General features: G+C 36.5%; 1 protein-coding gene across 6 annotated transcripts in view; it reads right to left on the bottom strand.

The window, feature by feature from the left end:
• Nucleotides 1–19,454, bottom strand: part of PHKA1 (phosphorylase kinase regulatory subunit alpha 1) — a 143,231-nt gene that overhangs the window by 32,543 nt on the left and 91,234 nt on the right. For all 6 annotated transcript variants that reach the window (XM_040631061.1, XM_040631056.1, XM_040631049.1 and 3 more), the window contains exons 15-18: nucleotides 16,528–16,637; nucleotides 15,432–15,576; nucleotides 2,734–2,812; nucleotides 407–573 (exon numbers count right to left, since the gene is read on the bottom strand). In XM_040631061.1, coding sequence (XP_040486995.1) covers nucleotides 407–573; nucleotides 2,734–2,812; nucleotides 15,432–15,576; nucleotides 16,528–16,637 — 501 coding nt within the window. The remainder of the gene's footprint in view (nucleotides 1–406; nucleotides 574–2,733; nucleotides 2,813–15,431; nucleotides 15,577–16,527; nucleotides 16,638–19,454) is intronic.

Genomic DNA, 19,454 nt, shown 5'->3' on the forward strand with positions numbered 1-19,454 from the left:
ATTATATATACAAAGCACTCTAATTTTCTTCTTTTTATGCTTTTAAATGTCAAAAAGCAGAACTGAATATATATAGTTCTCCTATTACATGCTTGATTAAATATCTCTCACTCGCCACTGTTTCCTCTCATTTTGAAAATCACCAGCCATGTCATATAACCAGGACAGAAATCTTCCCTAACCTTAGTAAGAGATGGTCAAACTCCATACTCCACAATCACCACAAGGATATTAGACCAGAAACCAAAGGTAAGTAGAAGGAAGAAAGTGAAGCCAAACAAAAGTAGAAATCTAGGTGTATTAAATAGGAGTGAGAATGCCGGCAGTGAGAAATATTAAGGAGGATACTCAACACTTCTTTGTATTCTTGCCCAGCAAGGCCATTGCCTTTATGAAGCTCCCTTACCACTACGGGTTGAATCATAGGCATTCATCCAATCTCCAGATTCCAGCTCATTGTAGTTATCATCGTAATCTTCACTGTACAGCTTACCCTCAGGTCCAGGATCCATGAAACTCAAATGTGTGCAGCAAGATGTTGTCAAAAACTCTGACAATTTACCTGTTTGAATCCTGACAATTACAGGGCAAATAGAAAACAGAAAATCAGAGGAAATCCTTTTAAAACAACACATTTCAGTGAGAAAAGGGATGCCTAGAATGTTTGGTTGGGGAACTACTAAATGCTTTTATATATTAGTACAAATTTTGTAAATGCGAAATTTTATAGCACTCGTAGGCATGGTGTAGTGTAGGCTGGGGTGCTGTGTTAATAAAGACTCCAGTTATGGGTTCACACTCTACCAGCAGATCAATTTTGTTCTCTTTCACTGCCCTATACTATGCTGCTAACTATGTCACTCATCTGGCCAAAATCTCCATTGGCTACGGAGAAGCTGGGACAGAATGAAGAGAAATCATCACAAATCCATCACCTCATTTAAAAAAATAATTAAAGATCATTTTGAAAATGAAAGACGATACTTGAAAATTTTATGAATTTTAGAGGATTGTGGGCCAGATCCTCCCCTACCTATAAAGCCAACTGCAAAACCCATAGGGAAAGTCAGTAGTACTGATTTTCTCAAGAACACAGCCTGGCACCTGGCAGGGAACATCATTGCGCTGGCGGCCACCAACATCCTGTACGTATTCCAGGACAAAATCAGCTAAGGAAGCTAGCACAAGGACTAAGCCTGGTCGTTTTCTCAAAGGAGGGATGTTGTCCTCCTCTCCATGAAGAGGAGTAACGTGCTTCCCACTTCCCTTCGCAGACTTGGAGAGGCAGTCCTTCGGCCTTCAGTGAGGCAAGCCGTGGGTCGCGGCTCAAGCAAAAAACCCACTCAAAGCAGAATTGGTGGATAGGCTCAATAAAGGCCATTACTCAAAAAAGATGTAAAAAAAAGAAAAAGAAGCCAGCTTGAAGGGGCTCCCAAAGGCCAGACTTTGGATAATTTGAACCTTGAAATAAACAATGACAGGAATGGAGCATAGCATATTGAATAAAATCAGACTCCATGGATCTATGCTACACTAAAACTACAAAATAAAAGGGGATAACGGAAAGCTCTTTTTTTTTAAACAGAAAAATTCTAATAAATATGCACAGAATGATAGAAACACACAATCATCACTTTAAAACCCCATTAGTAATAATTGATTCACCAATGGAAAATAAGACTGGTTAAAGACTATCAAAGAAAGGATATGGAAAAACCTACCAGATACCACTTTAACCAAATTGAAAGACATTCTGCATTATAACTGACCTTCCTTCTTCAAAACTGGGTTGAAAACTGTCATGAAAGGTTCACAAAAGGCTGGGGAATTGTTCTAGATTAAAAGACATCAAGGAGATATAAAAATAAAAAAATGCCAATATGTGATCTTTGACTGGGTCCTAGAATGGGAAAAACACTATGGGGAAGAAAACATTAGGACAATTGGGAATTGTGAATATGGACTCTAGATTAGGTAATAATAGTACTGTATCAATATTAAATTTTGTGAGTGTGATGATTATATTGTAGCTATGTGTGAGAATACCCTTGTCCTCGTAAGACAAACTGAAGTATTTAGAGTTGAATTGTCACGATGTCTCTGGTTAAATCACATACTTCAGCAATTAAAGTGTGTGTGTGTGTGTGTGTGTGTGTGTGTGTACATTTACACATATGTATATGTGAGAGAGGGAGGAGAGTAGAGAAGAAGGGAAGGGAGGGAGGAGTGAGAGGAGAGGAAGGAAGAGGAGGGAGAGAGAATACGCAAGTGAGACAGATGTTAACAACATGTGAATCCTGAGGAAGGGTATATGGTGTTCAATACCATTCTCGCACATTTCTGTAAACTTGAAATTTTTCGAAATAACAACTTAGGGAAAAGAGAAAAGAAAAGCAGCCAGAATTGAATAGTTCAGTAGCTTTTTTGCTTTTAAAAGAATAAGTTTTCTGGTCCACTGAATTGATGAGGTCTAGGCAAAGAACAGAGTGGGGAAACATTCCAAGCATTCTCTATAACATTAAATTCCTTGATTCAATCTATCAAAAATGAGTTCCTCTAAATAGGATGAGACTATATTGCGCAATTGATGATTTGTTGAACACTGTATCTGAAACTAACTGAATTTAAGTAAATAAAAAAAGACGCAGAGAAAGGCAGCACAAGTCTACCATTACTATACCCAGCTGCCAAATTTCATTTCATTTCACTAAAGGGTGTGTAGAGGTCATTTACCTTGCTCCACCAAAATAGCCATCCTGCATTTTTCGGAGTGCTGCTAGGATACTTGAATTCAAGCTGGTTCCGTCTTCATCTTGAAATGAAGAGAATTTTAAAACAATTTTTTATGGTTTTAACTTTGAAATAAGGGGAATATTTCAGTTATTTCACACCAACATTCTAGTGGTAATGGTACAGATGAGACACTCCTCATTGTCCACCCTGTATTTCAACAATTGATCTGAGAGCCAACAACACTGTAGAATGGGCAAGTGTTAGTAAGGGTGATTACCAGTAGATGGAGTTCCTCAAAGACAGTATCTTATCATAAGCACTTAGCACAGTGCCTGATGGCGGAATACTTAATGGTTACTGAAAGCTGACAATAATAACAACAACCACTTGTTTAATGTTAGGTGCCAAGTACTGTGCTAAACGTTTTATATATTATCTCATGTAAGGAGCCTTGGTTTGTGTGTGTGTGTGTGTGTGTGTGTGTAGGCATACAGAATAAAGAAGGCTAACAATTACCTGACTTCATGTGAAGGGGATCATACCATATATATTCTTTCGTGATCCACTTTTTCTAACGTATCCTTTGTAAAAGCTAAAAGAGAGTCCATAGCTGACATCTAAACTGTTTTTGTATTACAAGCCACACTGTGATGAAGGTCACAGTACCTACATCTTTATGCACCTATTCTGTGATTTCCTTAGGATAAATTCTAATAAGTAAAACTGTTAGAACAAAGGGAACACTTACTGCAGATTTTGTAGAGACTGCCCAAATTGCCCACTAAGCAAGTTGTGCCAGTTATATGTCCACCATCAGTATAGAAAGTGGCTGTTTTCCCACATCTTTAATAATGATTTTTTAAATCTTTGTTTATCTGATACTTAAAAGATACTGTTTTAATTTTTCTATTTTATTGTTTTATTTTATTACTAGTAAGATTGAACATGTTTTCATGTATATAATGGCTACTTGTATTTCTTTTATGATTTGCCTGTTCATGTCCTTTTCCCTTGCTTCTATTGTTTATCTTTTTGTTAACTGACTTTCAAGGGCTCTTTATGTTTTATGAATATTATCCTTTTCTCTACCATATCCTTTTCTCTACACAGTTCATTTTTGTATAAAAGATTTATTTAAATTTTCATGTTTTTGAATTTGCTAATTTTTTCTTTTTTTGTGTCTTGCAAACGACAGTTTTCTTCAGCTCAAGATCACAAAAACATTCTCCCATATTTCCTTTTAATACTTTTATAGGTTTATTTATTTATTTTTGCTTAGATTTCTAATCTACTTAGGATTTAATTTTGCATAAAACATAAAGTAGCAGGCCTAAATGAATGATTTTCCCAAACGTATTTATTTATATATATTTTTTTTCATGTTTTTATTTAGATTCCAGTTACTTAACATACAGTGTAATATTAGTTTCAGGTGTAGAATGTAGTGATTCAGCACTTCCATACATCACCCGCTGCTCATCATGACAAGCGCCCATCACCTATTTAACCCACACCCCCACCTCCCCTCTGGTAATCATTAGTGTGTTCTCTACAGTTAAGAGTCTGTTTCTTGGATTGTTCCTCTCTCTCTTTTTGCCCCATGCTCATTTGTTTTGTTTCTTAAGTTCCACATAGGAGAGAAATAATATGGTATTTCTCTTTCTCTGACTGACTTATTTCACGTAGCATTATATTCTCTAGCTCCAATCATGTCTTTGCAAACACCAAGATTTCATTCTTTTTGATGACTGAGTAATATTCCTCTATCTATCTATCCATCTATCTATCTACCTATATCTACTACAACTTTTTTATCCATTCATCAGCCTATGGATACTTGGGCTCTTTCCATAATTTGGCTATTGTTGGTAATGTTCTTTGGCCTCTATCTGGATTACAACTTTCATCATTATTTTAATTACAGTGGATCTGTCTTCTCTCATTTTTAGTTTTTTAAAAATCTGATTATTCTTGTATATTTTCTCTTCCATATGAAATTTAGATTCAGCTTGTTCATAAAAATTTGGGTTTTTATTTTGATTTGGAATTGCACTGAATTGACAGATTAATGAGAATTGACATCCTCTCAATATTAACTGTTTCCATCTAGCAACATGGTATGTCTCTCTAGTAATTAAAATCTTTTATGCTCTTCATTAGTTTTAAAATTTTTCTCATATGATTCTATGCATGTTTCTTACTAAGCTTATTCTTATATGATTTACTTTTCTAGGAAATTTGTTAATTTTATCTGGATTTACAAAATTAAATTTGGTATTCTCTTATAATTTTATTATTTTTTATAACAATTTTTCTATTTATTTGAAGCACAGTTGAAAATATTAGTACACTTTGGAAATTTAGTGGCACAATGTATACCAGCATAGCTTGAGGGACATTATGCAGTTTTAAAAAAAGGGAAATAAGAGCATAGTCCAAGATGGCAGAGGAGTAGGAGACCTTAGTTTTGTCTGGTCCCAGGAATTCAGCTAGATAGCTATCAAATCATTATGAACACCTGTGAACTCAACCAGAGGTCTAAGAAAATAGCTGCAACTCTGCAAACAGAAAAGTGACCACTTTCTGCAGGAATGGCAAGACGGAAAAACTCACCTCAAAAAAGAGAACAAAGGCAGTACTGACTGCCAGAGGCCGAATCAGTATGGATATAAGTAAGATGTTGGAACTAGAGTTTAGAATAATGATTATAAAGATACTAGCTGGGCTTGAAAAAAAGCAGAGAAGACACTAGAGAATTCCTTTCTGGAGAAATAAAAGAACTAAAATCTAATCAAGTTGAAATGAAAAAGACTATTAATGAGATGCAATAAAAAATGGAAGCTCTGACTGCAGGATAAATGAGGCAGAAGAGAGAATTAGTGATATAGAACACAAAATGATAGAGAATAAAGAAGCTGAGAAAAAGAGAGATAAACAACTACTGGATCATGAAGGAAGAATTCGAGAGGTAAGTGATCCCATAAAGTGAAACAACATTAGAATAATTGGGATCCCAAAAGAAGAGGAAAGAGAGAGAGGGGTATATTGGAGCAAATTATAGCTGAGAGTTTCCATAATCTGGGGAAGGAAACAGGCATTCAAGTCCAGGAGGCACAGAGAACTGCCTCCAAAGTCAACAAAAATAGGTCAACACCCCGATGTCTAAGAGTAAAACTTGCAAATCTCAGAGACAAAGAGAAAATCCTGAAAGCAGCTCAGGACAAGAGGTCTCTAAGCTACAAGGTTAGAAACATTTGACTGGCAGCAGACCTATCTATAGAGACCTGGCAGGCCAGAAAGGACTGGCATGATATATTCAGGGTGTTAAATGAGAAAAATATGCATCCAAGAATACTTTATCCAGCTAGGATGTCATTCAAGATAGAAGGAGAGATAAAAAGCTTCCAGGACAAACAGAAACTAAAAGAATTTGTGATCACTAAAGCAGCCCTGCACGAAATATTAAAAGGGATCCTTTAAGTAAAGAGAGAACCCAAAAGTAACACAGATGAGAAAGGAACAGAGACAATATACAGAAACAGTCACTTTACAGGTAATACAATGGAACTAAATTCATATTTTTCAATAGTTACTCTGAATGTAAATGGGCTAAATGCCCCAATCAAAAGACACAGGGTATCAGATTGTATAAAAAAGCAAGACCCATTGATATGCTGTCTGCAAGAGACTCATTTTAGACCTAAAAACACCTCCAGATTGAAAGTGAGGGGTAGAAAACTATTTATAATGCTAATGGACATCAAAAAAAGCTGGGGTGGCAATCCTTATATCAGAAAAATTAGATTTTAAACCAAATAAGAGATGAGGAAGGACTCTATATAATAATTAGAGGGTCTATCCAACAAGAAGATCTAACAACTGTAAATATTTATGCCCCTAACATGGGAGCAGCCAATTATATAAACCAATTAATAACAAAGAAATAATCATGGAAACAAATGAAAATGAAAATACAATTGTTTAAGAGCTTTGGGATGCAGCAAAGGTGGTCCTAAGAGGGAAGTACATAGCAATACAAGTCTTTCTCAAGAAACAAGAAAAGTCTCAAACACACAACCTAACCTTACACCTAAAGGAGCTGGAGAAAGAACAGCAAATAAAACCTAAACCCAGCAGGAGAAGAGAATTAATAACTATTAGAGCAGAAATCAATGAAATAGAAAACAAAAGAATAGTAGAACAGATCAATGAAACTAGGAGCTTGTTCTTTGAAAGAATTAATAATATTGATAAGCCCTGGCCAGAATTATCAAAAAGAAAAGAGAAAGGACCCAAATAAAGAAAATCATGAATGAAAGAGGAGAGATCACAACCAACACCAATGAAATACAATTATAACATATTGTGAGCAACTCTATGCCAACAAATTAGGAAATCTGGAAGAAATGGATGCATTCCTAGAGACATATAAACTACCAAAACTGAAACAGGAAGAAACAGAACACCTGAACAGACCCATAACCAGCAAGAAAATTGAAGCAGTAATAAAAAAATCTCCCAACAAACAAAGAGTCCAGGACTGGAGAACTTCCCAGGGGAATTCTACTAAACATTTAAAGAAGAATTAATACCTATTCTTCTGAAGCTGTTTCAAAACATAGAAATAGAAGGAAAACTTCCAAACTCATTCTATGAGGCCATCATTACCTTGATGCCAAAACCAAAGACCCCACCAAAAAGGAGAATTACAGACCAATATCCCTGATGAACATGGATGGAAAAATTCACACCAAAATACTAGCCAATAGGATCCAACAGTACATTAAAAGGATTATTCACCATGACCAAGTGGGATTTATTCCTTGGCTGCAGGAGCAGTTCAACATCTGCAAATCAATTGCTGTGATACAGTACATTAATAAAAGAAAGGACAAGAACCATATGATCTCAACAGATGCAGAAAAAGCATTTGACAAAGAATGGCATCTTTTCATGATTAAAACTCTCCACAGTGTAGGGATAGAGGAAATATACCTCAATATCATAAAAGCCATATATGAAAGCCCACAGCAAATATCATTCTCAATGGGGAAAAACAGAGCTTTTCCCCTAAGGTCAGGAACACAGCAGGGATGTCCACTATCACCACTGTTGTTCAACATCATGGTAGAAGTCCTAGTCTCAGCAATCAGACAACAAAAAGCGATAAAAGGCATCAAAGCTGGCAAAGAAGTCAAACTTTTATTCTTTGCAGATGACATGATACTCTATGTGGAAAACCCAAAAGACTCCACCCCAAAATTGCTGGAACTCATACACGAATCCAGCAATGTGGCAGGATATAAGATCAATGCACAGAAATCAGCTGCATTTCTATACACTAGCAATGAGACAGAAGAAAGAGAAATTAAGGAGTTGATCCCATTTACAATTGCACCAATAACCAAAAGATACCTAGGAATAAACCTAACCAAAGAGGCAAAGGATCTGTACTCAGAAAACTATAGAACACGCATGAAAGAAATTGAGGAGGACACAAAGAAATGGAAAAACATTCCATGCTCATGGATTGGAAGAACAAATATTGTTAAAACGTCTATGCTATCTAGAGCAATCTATGCATTCAATGCAATCCCTATCAAAATACCATCAACTTTTTTTTTCACGGAGCTGGAACAAATAATCCTAAAATTTGTATGGAACCAGACAACTCCCTAAATAGCCAAGGAATGTTGAAAAAGAAAACCAAAGCTGGTGGCATCACAGTTCTGGACTTCAAGCTGTATTACAAAGCTGTAATCATCAAGACAGTATGGTACTGGCACAAAAACAGACACATAGACCAATGAAATAGAATAGAGAACCCAGAAATGGACCCTCAACACTATGTTCAACTAATCTTCAACAAAGGAGGAAAGAATATCCAATGGAAAAAAGACAGTCTCTTCAACAAATGAAGTTGGGAAAATTTGATATCCACATGCAGAAGAATGAAACTGGGCCATTTCTTTACACCATACACAAAAATAGACTCAAAATGGATGAATGACCTAAATGTGAGAGTGGAATCCATCAAAATCCTAGAGGAGAACACAGGCAGAAACCTCTGTGACCTCGCCTGCAGCAACTTCTTGCTAGACACATCTCCAAAGGCAAGGGAAACAAAGACAAAAATGAACGATGGGGACGTCATCAAGATAAAAAGCTTCTGTACAGCAAAGGAAGAGTCAACAAAACCAAAGGACAACTTACAGAATGGGAGAAAATATTTGTAAATGTCTTATCAGATAAAGGTCTAGTATCCAAAGTCTATAAAGACCTTTTCAAACTTGACACCCAAAGAACAAATAATCTAATCAATAAATGGGTAGAAGACACGAACAGACATTTCTCCAAAGAAGACATACAAATGGCCAACAGACACATGAAAAAATGCTCAACATCACTCGGCATCAGGAAAATACAAATCAAAACCACAATGAGATACCACCTCACGTCAGTCAGAATGGCTAAAATGAACAAGTCAGGAAATTACAGAGGTTGGCGAGGATGTGGAGAAAGGGGAACCCTGTTGGTGGGAATGAAAGCTGGTATAGCTACTCTGGAAAACAGTATGGAGGTTCCTCAAAAAGTTGATAATAGAGCTACCCTATGACCCAGCAATTGTATTACTGGGTATTTACCTTGGAGATAAAAATGTAGTGATCTGAAGGGGCACCTGCACCCCAATGTTTATAGCAGCAATGTCCACAATAGCCAAACTATGGAGAGAGCCCAGATGTCCATCCACAGATGAATGGATAAAGATGTGAGATACACACACACACACACACACACACACACACACACACACACACACACAATGGACTATTACTCAGCCATCAGAAAGGATGAATACTTACCATTTACATCGATGTGGATGGAACTGGAGGGCATTATGCTGAGCGTAATAAGTCAGAGAAAGACAATTATCATATGATCTCATTCATATGTGGAATTTAAGAAACAAAACAGAGGATGACAGAGGAAGCGAGGAAAAAGTAAAACAATACGAAATCAGAGAGGGAGACAAACCATAAGAGTCTCTTAACTATAGGGAAAAAACTGAGGGTTGCTGGAGGGGCGGGGGGTGGGGGGATGGGGTAACTGGGTGATGGACATTAAGGAGGGCATGTGATGTAATGAGCATTGGCTATTATGTAAGACTGATGAATCACTGACTTCTACCTCTGAAACTAATAATACATTATATGTTAATTAATTGAATTTAAAAAAATTTAAAAAAGGAATTAAGGGGAAAAATTCCCATTTCAAACACTGCATTATGTAATTGTACCTGCCCAAGCAGACCATTTACAAATATTAGCTCAATAAACTGCTAGCATCCATAAAAAGGCAGCTTTATTACTACAATGTAAGCATTTGAAAGATTTGTATCTAAGAAAGAAAAGACAAAAACAAACTGGAATGAAAACCTAGATATCACGTCTAAGATCAGGGCTTTTTGTTTGGGCCTTTATATTCTTCTCTCCCTCTGCCACATCCTTCTGGATTTCTAGGCCTCATTCCTCGAGGACCCTGTCCACCCACAGGTCTTACACCTGTCTGCCCCACATGCTCAGTACATATGTTCCTTCCCATAATGGCACTACTCATGGTTGCTGGTGGAACTCCAGGATTAGCTTCATAACCTATGCCACCACCACCATCTTGAGGTAGAAATTTGTGGCCTCCTGAATCACAGGGCTCTCCCATGTTCTTTGCTCCTCCTCCATCCATTCCCATGTCTATTTCTCTTGGATCCCTGTAGCCCATCTGGCCTTTCCTCTCCTTGGTGTCTCACTTGTTCTTCCATCTCACATTGACCAGTCTTCATCTCTTCCCTTCCATGTCAGCCTTTCTCTTGCTTTAAGTGCATTTCTTTACATTTCTGCATTTCTTGATTGTGAAGTTCTTCCATACAGCTTAATTCCACCTGTTGTCCTATAGCTATATCTTCAAGCTCACTCTATCCTTTCTATTCTATTGAGCTTATTTAGTGAGTTTTTCACTTTGTTATTGTAGTTTTCAGTTCTAAACCCTTCATTTGGTTCATGTTTTCAATTTCTTTGCTGAGGATTTCTATTTCTTTGCTGAGACTTCCTACTTTCAAGTTTCAAATGCAGTCCAGTCATTTCTCATTAAGCTATTTTTATGATGACTACCTTAAAATCTTTGTCACAATTCCAACATCTCTGTTATCTTGATATTGGTGTTTGCTGATCAATTTTTCTAATTGAAGTTAAGATTTTCTTGGACATTGGTATAAGTGATTTCTATTGTATTCTGGAAATATGGGATATCATCTTATGAGACTTTGGATCTTCCTGAATCTTCTGAGTCAGATCTCTTCTGATACTGTGCAGCAGGGAAGGGAGCACTGCCTAGTTACTGCTAGTGGGTACAGAAGGAGATTCCTCTATTGTTGGGCAAGGATGAAAGTCTAAGCTCCCCACTAGCACTTCTAGACACTACTCCTAAGGAAGAAGAGGGGTGCTTCTTCACAGCTATGTGAAGGTAGAAGTCTAGGGTCCCCACTCAGCCTTTGGTTATAGGAGTGGGAGTGAGGCTGCAGGGTTTTTTTTGGTGGTTTGGGCTAGAGTAGGACAGTTACTGTCTGAAAGTTTTCTGTCTGGCTAGGTTGCTCCTCTCCTGTTACTTTGGCTAGAAGAGAAAGATTTTTCTCAGGCTTTTAAAATCTGCACCATTTGGATTTCTGGGATAAAAACTTCTCCAGCATCTAGTCCAGAATATATGAGACAGAATACTCGCTGCTGTGTCATTTCTCAGGTGCAAAGTCCCTAGCCTGTCTCCCTTCTTTTTTTCAGATTTCAGAGTATTCTTATGTTCGTTTTATAATGTCCAGGGTTTTAACTGTACTTAGCAGGAGTAAGAGGGAGAAGTGAGTCTACTTCATTTTGTCTGGAAACTGGAACTCCTTTTTCCCCCCCAAAGAATTTATGGATATGAAAATTTCCGAATATGACTCTGGCCAAATCTCTTAAGTTTTGATAAGTAGTAGTATCATTTTTTATTTTAGAATACTATCTAATTTCAAATTTGATGACCTCTTTAATCTAAGAATTATTTTTTAAAAAATGTAATTCCTTCATGTCAGATTTTTTTATTATTCTTGTGTTAATTAGTTTTATGTCATATGTCTGACAATGTCATCTATATGATTTCTATTTTTTAAAAAATAAATATTTTTGTGTATTCTTTTTGGGTATAGTTTTATATAAACCCATAAATAGAAAAATCAGGCGTATTAACCCTCTACATCTTTAATTAATTAATTAATTAATTAATTTTTATTATGTTCAGTTAGCCAACATATAGTACATTATTAGTTTTTGATTTAGTGACTAATGAGTTGTGGAACATTACATCTTTAATTATTTTTTATGATTGATCTGTGACATTCTGATAGAAGTATGTTATGGTTTCCCACTATGACTGTACAATGGTTTTATCATATTGTCTTTAAGTTTTCCTAAATACCTGCTTTATATGTTTCATTGATACTATCGTGTAGGTAAAAGTTTAGAACTGTTATAGCATCTTGTTATATTGCAACTCCCTTTTTGAGTATAATTGACACACAATGTTACATTAGTATCATGTGTATAAGTTAGTGATTTGGCAAGTTTATACATTATGCTATGTTCACCCCAAGTGTACTTACCATCTGTCCCATTACACTGCAATATCATTCTCTGTACCCCTTACGCTGTCCCTTTGATTCCCATGAATTATTCATTTCATAACTGGAAACCTTTATCTCCCTCTCTTCTTCACCCATTTTGTCCAATCCTCCAACCCCCTCCCCTCTGGCAACCATCAGTTTGTTATCTGTATTTATAGATCTGATTCTGCTTTTTGTCTCTGTAACTCTTATCAATACAAACTATCCTTCCTGTGCCTTTTACTGACTTGTGCCTTGAATTATATTTACTATTTTTAATATTAATGTTGCCACCATTGCTTTCTTTTTGTTAGCATTTACATGATTTATCTTTACACATTCTTTTATTTTCTGGTTTTTTCCATATAATCTTATCTTAGGGATATTTTTGTAAGTAGCATCTAGCTGGATTTTGGTCTTATATGTATTCTGGAAATCTTTATCTTTATTTATTTATTTTTTTAAAGATTTTATTTGTTTATTTGACAGAGATAGAGACAGCCAGCAAGAGAGGCAACACAAGCAGGGGGAGTGGGAGAGGAAGAAGCAGGCTCCCAGCAGAGGAGCCTGATGTGGGGCTCGATCCCAGAACACTGGGATCACACCCTGAGCCGAAGGCAGATGCTTAATGACTGAGCCACCCAGGCGCCCCTGGAAATCTTTAATATGGTAATTTAACTAATTCACATTTTAATGTGATCACTAGCATATTCATTCTCATTTCATCAGCACAAAATTGTCACTGACAGAAACACACAGCTGTTGGTAATGTAGGTTTTGGGGACCAACAGACGGTTAGAGGCCTGACTCTGTCACAAGCTTTGTGCCTCTGGAAAATGAGTCACCTTCCTCATCTATAAAATGGGGCTATTAATATTACCTACCTGAATAGAGTGGTTGTAGAAATTTCAAAATAAAGCATTGAAAGCACTTAGCTCAGTGCCTAGCACAGAGAAAATGTTCAAGAAATATTGCAGTTATTACTGTTATTGTTACTGCTGTTTTTGTTGTGTGACCAAGTACCAAGTATCAAAACTTTGTGATTCAAATCTAGACCTTTAGTTTTATTTTTCTTCCCAAGCTATGGCTGTGCATCTCACCCCACCTATTAGATATTTCAATTTTGCAATCTCTTTGTCACCACAAATTCAACATGTCCCTTTACAACTGACATCTTCCTACAGAATTTCTCTGTTTCTATCAATGGCAGCATTGTTGACCTAGTCTCTACATCTTCACATCACCTTGATTCATATCCCATATCTGGTAGCCAACATTTGACTTGCAGGTGTTGTCTAAAATGACTCCTGTATTCTTCTTTCCACTCCATTGTTATTAGCACCAATCCAATGTATCTTATCATCTCAAGCCTGGATTATTTTCTTTGATATCAAATTCTCCTCACTACAATGTATACTGTCATCAAATCAATATTCTGTAAACACCACTTTCATCATGTCACTCGTTGCTCAAAAACTGTTGATAATTTCAGACTTGTGAGAAAATCTGGTTAAATATCTCTGCCTAGGGGCGCCTGGGTGGCACAGCGGTTAAGCGTCTGCCTTCAGCTCAGGGCGTGATCCCGGCGTTCTGGGATCGAGCCCCACATCAGGCTCCTCCGCTATGAGCCTGCTTCTTCCTCTCCCACTGCCCCTGCTTGTGTTCCCTCTCTCGCTGGCTGTCTCTATCTCTGTCAAATAAATAAATAAAATCTTAAAAAAAAAATCTCTGCCTATTTGCAGTGCCTTCATAATCTGACCCCACCTTATTCAATTTTGTTGATAATTATACTCCAAAATGCAAAGCCACTCTATGCAGGTTGGCCTCTCCACTGTGCACTCACAAGTCAAGCTCATCCCTGTCTCTAGATCTCATTCATGGTATTTTTCCCTTACCTAAAACTCTTTTCCTTTTTCCTCCTCCCATATGAATTCTACCCATCCCCAAAAGCCTTGATAAGTCCCACCTCAGTCAAGAAATTTTCTTTAACAACGTGATCGCCTTCACTTTAAAATACTGATCTAATGGTTGGTACTTCTTTATATACTGCCTTCAATTGTTTTCTATTATTTTTGTGTTTCAGCTTTGCCTCTCCAATTAGACTTTATACTTTCTGAAGACAATGCTGGGAACATAGTGTTTATTAATCAGGTACTTGTTAATTGGCTTAAATAAAGAAGAAAGGCAAAAAGAAGAAAGACTACCCTACTTTCTCAACTCCTCTGTGTTTGAAGGACTTTAAAAATGTGACCAATATCCCTAATAGTCTGACTGGACATTGAATGATTTATGAGAAAGCATTTTTCTCTAATGAAAAGGAATTCTATGTACTCTGGCAGTACAAACAGGCTTTTGGAAGCAATTGCAAAGACACAGAAAGGAAGCAGTGCTTCAGTATTGGCTCTAGTCCTCTAGGAACTGAGAGAATAATAAATCCTTTCACCCAGTTTCAAATAAGCAATGTCAGGAAGCCCAGCCAATAAGGGAAAGATAAACTGAAAGCCTATTCACTTCTCCCTGTTAAATTTTATTGCTTTGGTTAGGCAAGTCTTGGAAGGATAAGTCTGGGAACTTCTCTATAAAATCTTGATGTTCCACTGGAGTAAGACAGATGCAGAATGTATTATTACTATCTTTAAAATGAATTGCATTAATAAAATTTCTGCAAATTGACCTAAAAACCGATTAGTTCCCAAGTAGCCCCCAAGTTATTCTATTACATTTTTTGAATTATAGCCCTCAAACCATCTGAAATATTCTTGTGCATTAGTTCATTTGTTACATATTTATTCTAAAACATAAAAGCTCCATGAGAGTAGAAACCTCATCTGCCTTATTCACCCCATGTATCCCAAGTGCTTAGATAAGTGCCTGGCACAAAATAGGAGCTAATACATTACTATTGAAAGAATAAATGATAATGAGTAGCTCTCCAGTGACTTTAAGCATTTGAAGGGCTAACCACATGATTTATTCCAAAAATACATTAGTTTCTTGCCTCATACAACCTTACCAAGCATGGTATGTGAGATGGGGAAGGTGATGGTGGGCTGGCCTGTCATCCTCCAGCGGCTACAGAGGTAGGAGAGGTCTGTTCTAAGCATTTCTACTATCATCTTGTTGTCCAGAGCCAGGTAGAACTGTTGCTGGTCTATAAACTGAGAAAAAGAAGAAAAATAACAGCTCAGAATAATTTACTCTTACAACTGTCCAATAAAATTTTAAAGTACTCACATATTCACAAAGCTATATAACATGTCACAGAGGCAACAATATCTCCAACTTTAGTTCCTCATTCTTTCCAGAGAATCTGATAGTCCACTGAAACATAGTTTTTGACATTTTTACAGTGTACTATAATTTACAAAGTGTTTTCAAGTACATAATTTTATTTAATTATATAACAAATGAGTGAGGGCTTATCTTTTAATAGATGAAAATAAGGCCAAGAGACATTAAGCTGATTAACAAAGTCATATGGCTAGCAAATGGCAAGGTCAGAAATAGAATCTCTGGTCTGTTACTCTTTCGTCTATACCTCAGCTGCACAATTTCACATGTAAAATGACAAATGGGGAGCTTTAGCTTTCTTTGCAGAAAATAGTTTCTCCTCCTATGCACACATATAATTGTAATGTGGCTAATAAATATCAGGCTAATAATGGGTAAAATCATGGCTAAAACAGTACTGACATTTTTCTTTAGAAGAGGATATCAATGATTTCCAGGCATATAAAAAGGTCCCCTGTCCAAAACAAAGAGAGCACATAATACAGTAGCCAAATAAAAAGACTATATTTTGTTAATAAATGACACTTCTTTTTAACATTAAAAAGGAGTATTTTTTAAAGTACTCCAACATGTATAAAATCCCCAGTCACTGTTTCTGCAACAGCCAGGGCTACTCTTGGTAGCCACAATCACTTGGCATTGTTCTGTGCTACAACTTCAATTCAGTCCAACTCAACAAATATTTATTAAGCAACTTAATATGTGCAAGGCCCCATGAACTCTAATACTTGTTCTAACTCCAGGAAATGTTTTATTTCTGTAATGTTTCTGTTTTACTTCCATTCATCTCAATGCATGCGAAAGCTCATTTCACACACCTGTGGAGTGAAGGTGAAGACAGTCTTCCGAATGTCATAGAGTTTTGAAGTTCCAAGGACTCCCATATGCCTGTAGGGTCGTCCACTGAGTTTCATTCTACTGTTGCATCCTGAGATAGAATTGAGAAATGCTCAAGATCTTTCTAGAGCACAAATACAATCAGTAAACTTTTTTTTTTTGTATTAGGTTTACACTTTCCGATTGAACAAACTAAGTTCTGTGTCTCAAAGTTAGTATCCATGTCATGTACAAGGCCATACGAAGCACTGCAGGGCTCTCCAAGAGAAAGGTACACAATTACCTCTGTTCTTAAAGGAATTTATGCTCTTATAAAGAAGTCACATAATCTACATATGAGAGAAAAGAATGCACATGAAAATTAATAGTTCTATGAATGATAGAATTCCATTACTGATATTCATATGCTGAATTTCCTTAAATCCCATGAAAACTGCAAAAGCTACATTGACTATCAAACATTAATATAAACTATGCTTTAAGAAAGCTGAAAAAAACCTCGTCAGCTTAAAGATGGCATACTAAACTGGAAAGCTGAAATGAGTTTAATCTTGATCTCCTTCAGTTGCATAGTACTGATACAGTTTAATTCAATGAACAACACATCTTATCCAAATAAGTCAAAATATTTTAATATTATTGTGTCTCATAGGAAATTTTGTGGAACCTTATACATAGAGTAAAATTCACTTACCAGAGGAACATTTTTGAAAACTTAAGAAAGGGGAAGTCTGTGTATGTATGTATGCGTGCACACGCGCGCGCACACACACACATTATTTCTTTGAGTATGTCTTCTTTTTTATAGTTTAGCATTCTGAAATTAGAATCTATCTGATAATTAAAGTCTATGTTACATGTAGTCGAATTTCTTTTTGTCTTTCAAAAGGCAATTATCACAACAATACCTCTTATAATGAGGCAATAGTTCATTTATTCACACACTTTTCCCCCTTTTATAACATAGGATATATTGTATAAAATAGGATAGCAGTATACACAAAGAGCTTGTTCTCAAACTCTTTCTCTCCAAAATATATATTGAATATCATTTCATGTTAGTACTGACAGAACTATACTGCTTTTTTTTTTATTGGAACACATTTTTTCTTGGGGATTTTATTTTTGCCCCTGCTTTATCCTGAAACTTATCAAATATGCACATTTTTAGTGTTGCTCCACTTTTAGGGACAGAACCAGAGAGCTATCAACGCCTTCATCATATTCCAGGGTCCACTCTGGAAAGCACATGTTTTACCTTAGATTGATATCACAACCAGGTTTATCCACTACTCCTTCCATTTTGTTTCTTTTTTTATTGTAGTAAAATATACATAACATAAAATTTACCATTTCAACTATTTTTATTTTATTTTTTAAAAATACATCTTTTATTTACTTATTAGAGAGAGAGAAAGAGGGCATGAGCAGGGGTAGGGGCAAAGGGAGAAGCAGACTCCCCCCTGAGCAGGGAGTCCAATGCGGGGCTCCATCCCAGGACCCTGGGATCATGACCTCAGCCGAACGCAGACACGTTAACCAACTGAGCCACCCAGGCACCCCATTTTAACCATTTTTAATCAGTGGCATTAAGTACATTCACAGTATTGTACTACTAGCACCACCACCCACCTCCAGAACTTTTCCATCCTCTCAAACTGAAACTGTACCCATTAAACAATAACTCCTGATGTTTCCTTCTTGCCAGTCCCTGGCAATCACCATTCTTTCTGTATGTATAAATTTGCCTTCTCTTACCACCTCATATATGTGGAATCATACAATATTTGTCCTTTTGTGACTGGTTTATTCCTCTTAGAATAATGTCTTCAAGGCTCATCCATTTTGTACTATGTGTCAGAATTTTATTCTTTTTCAAGGCTGAAAAATTTCCATTGTATATACACACCATGTTATGTTTATCTTTTCACCCATCACTGGACACTAGTATAGTGGTAATTTCTTATAGTATAATATACATGAAGTATGTAAATCTTAAATGTAAAAATTGGTGAATTTTGGCATAGTAAACACACAACCCAAATCAAGATATGGAACATTATCAGCACTGCAGAAGCCTCCCTGTGCCCCCTTTCCAGTTGTTAACATCCCCCAGCTCCCAAAGTTCACCACCATTCAAACATCAATCACCATAAATAAGTAGGTTCATTTCTTAGCTTTATATTAATAGAATAATATAATATGCACTTTTTGGCATCTAGTTTCTTTCACTCAACATTAAGTCTATGAGATTCATCCATATTGGTGTATGTAGAATTGGTTCACTTGTTTTCACTGCTGTATAATATTCCAACATATGAATGTATCATTATTTGTTCATTCACTTGTTGATGGACATTTGAGATCCCCCTCCCATTTTTTGTTATTATAAATAAAGCTTCTATGAACATTCTTGTTGTGCTGGAGGTCCCAAAGATTACCTCCAGGTTTGGTGATCAACTAGGATTCACAGAACTCAGTATACAGCTGTATTAATAGCTAAGGTTTATTAAAGCAAAATGATACAAAGCAAAAAGAGTAAAAAAAAAAAGGGTGCATGGTGCAAAATCCAGAGGAAACCAGGCACAAACTTCTAAGATTCTTCTCCTAGTGCAGTCACATAGCACATGCATAATTCTTCCAGCATCAAAATGTGACAACATGTGTGAAATGCTGTCTAGCAAGGATGTTCTTAGAGACTCAATGTTTTTATTAAAGGCTGGTCACATGGGCACCCTCTGCATAGCACATACCCAAACTCCAGACTCTCAAAAGGAAAGCAGGTATTCAGCATAAGGCATACTCTTTGTACAGTTTAGACACACAGTAAACCACTCTTATCCTTAAGAGGTTGGTGGAATCCTCCCCAAATCCAGGTCTTCAGATGTCATCCAAGGGACAAACTTGC

Source organism: Ursus maritimus (genome assembly GCF_017311325.1).
Source record: "Ursus maritimus isolate PB19 chromosome X unlocalized genomic scaffold, ASM1731132v1 scaffold_X1, whole genome shotgun sequence".
In the NCBI taxonomy this organism is placed as follows: Eukaryota; Metazoa; Chordata; class Mammalia; order Carnivora; family Ursidae; genus Ursus; species Ursus maritimus.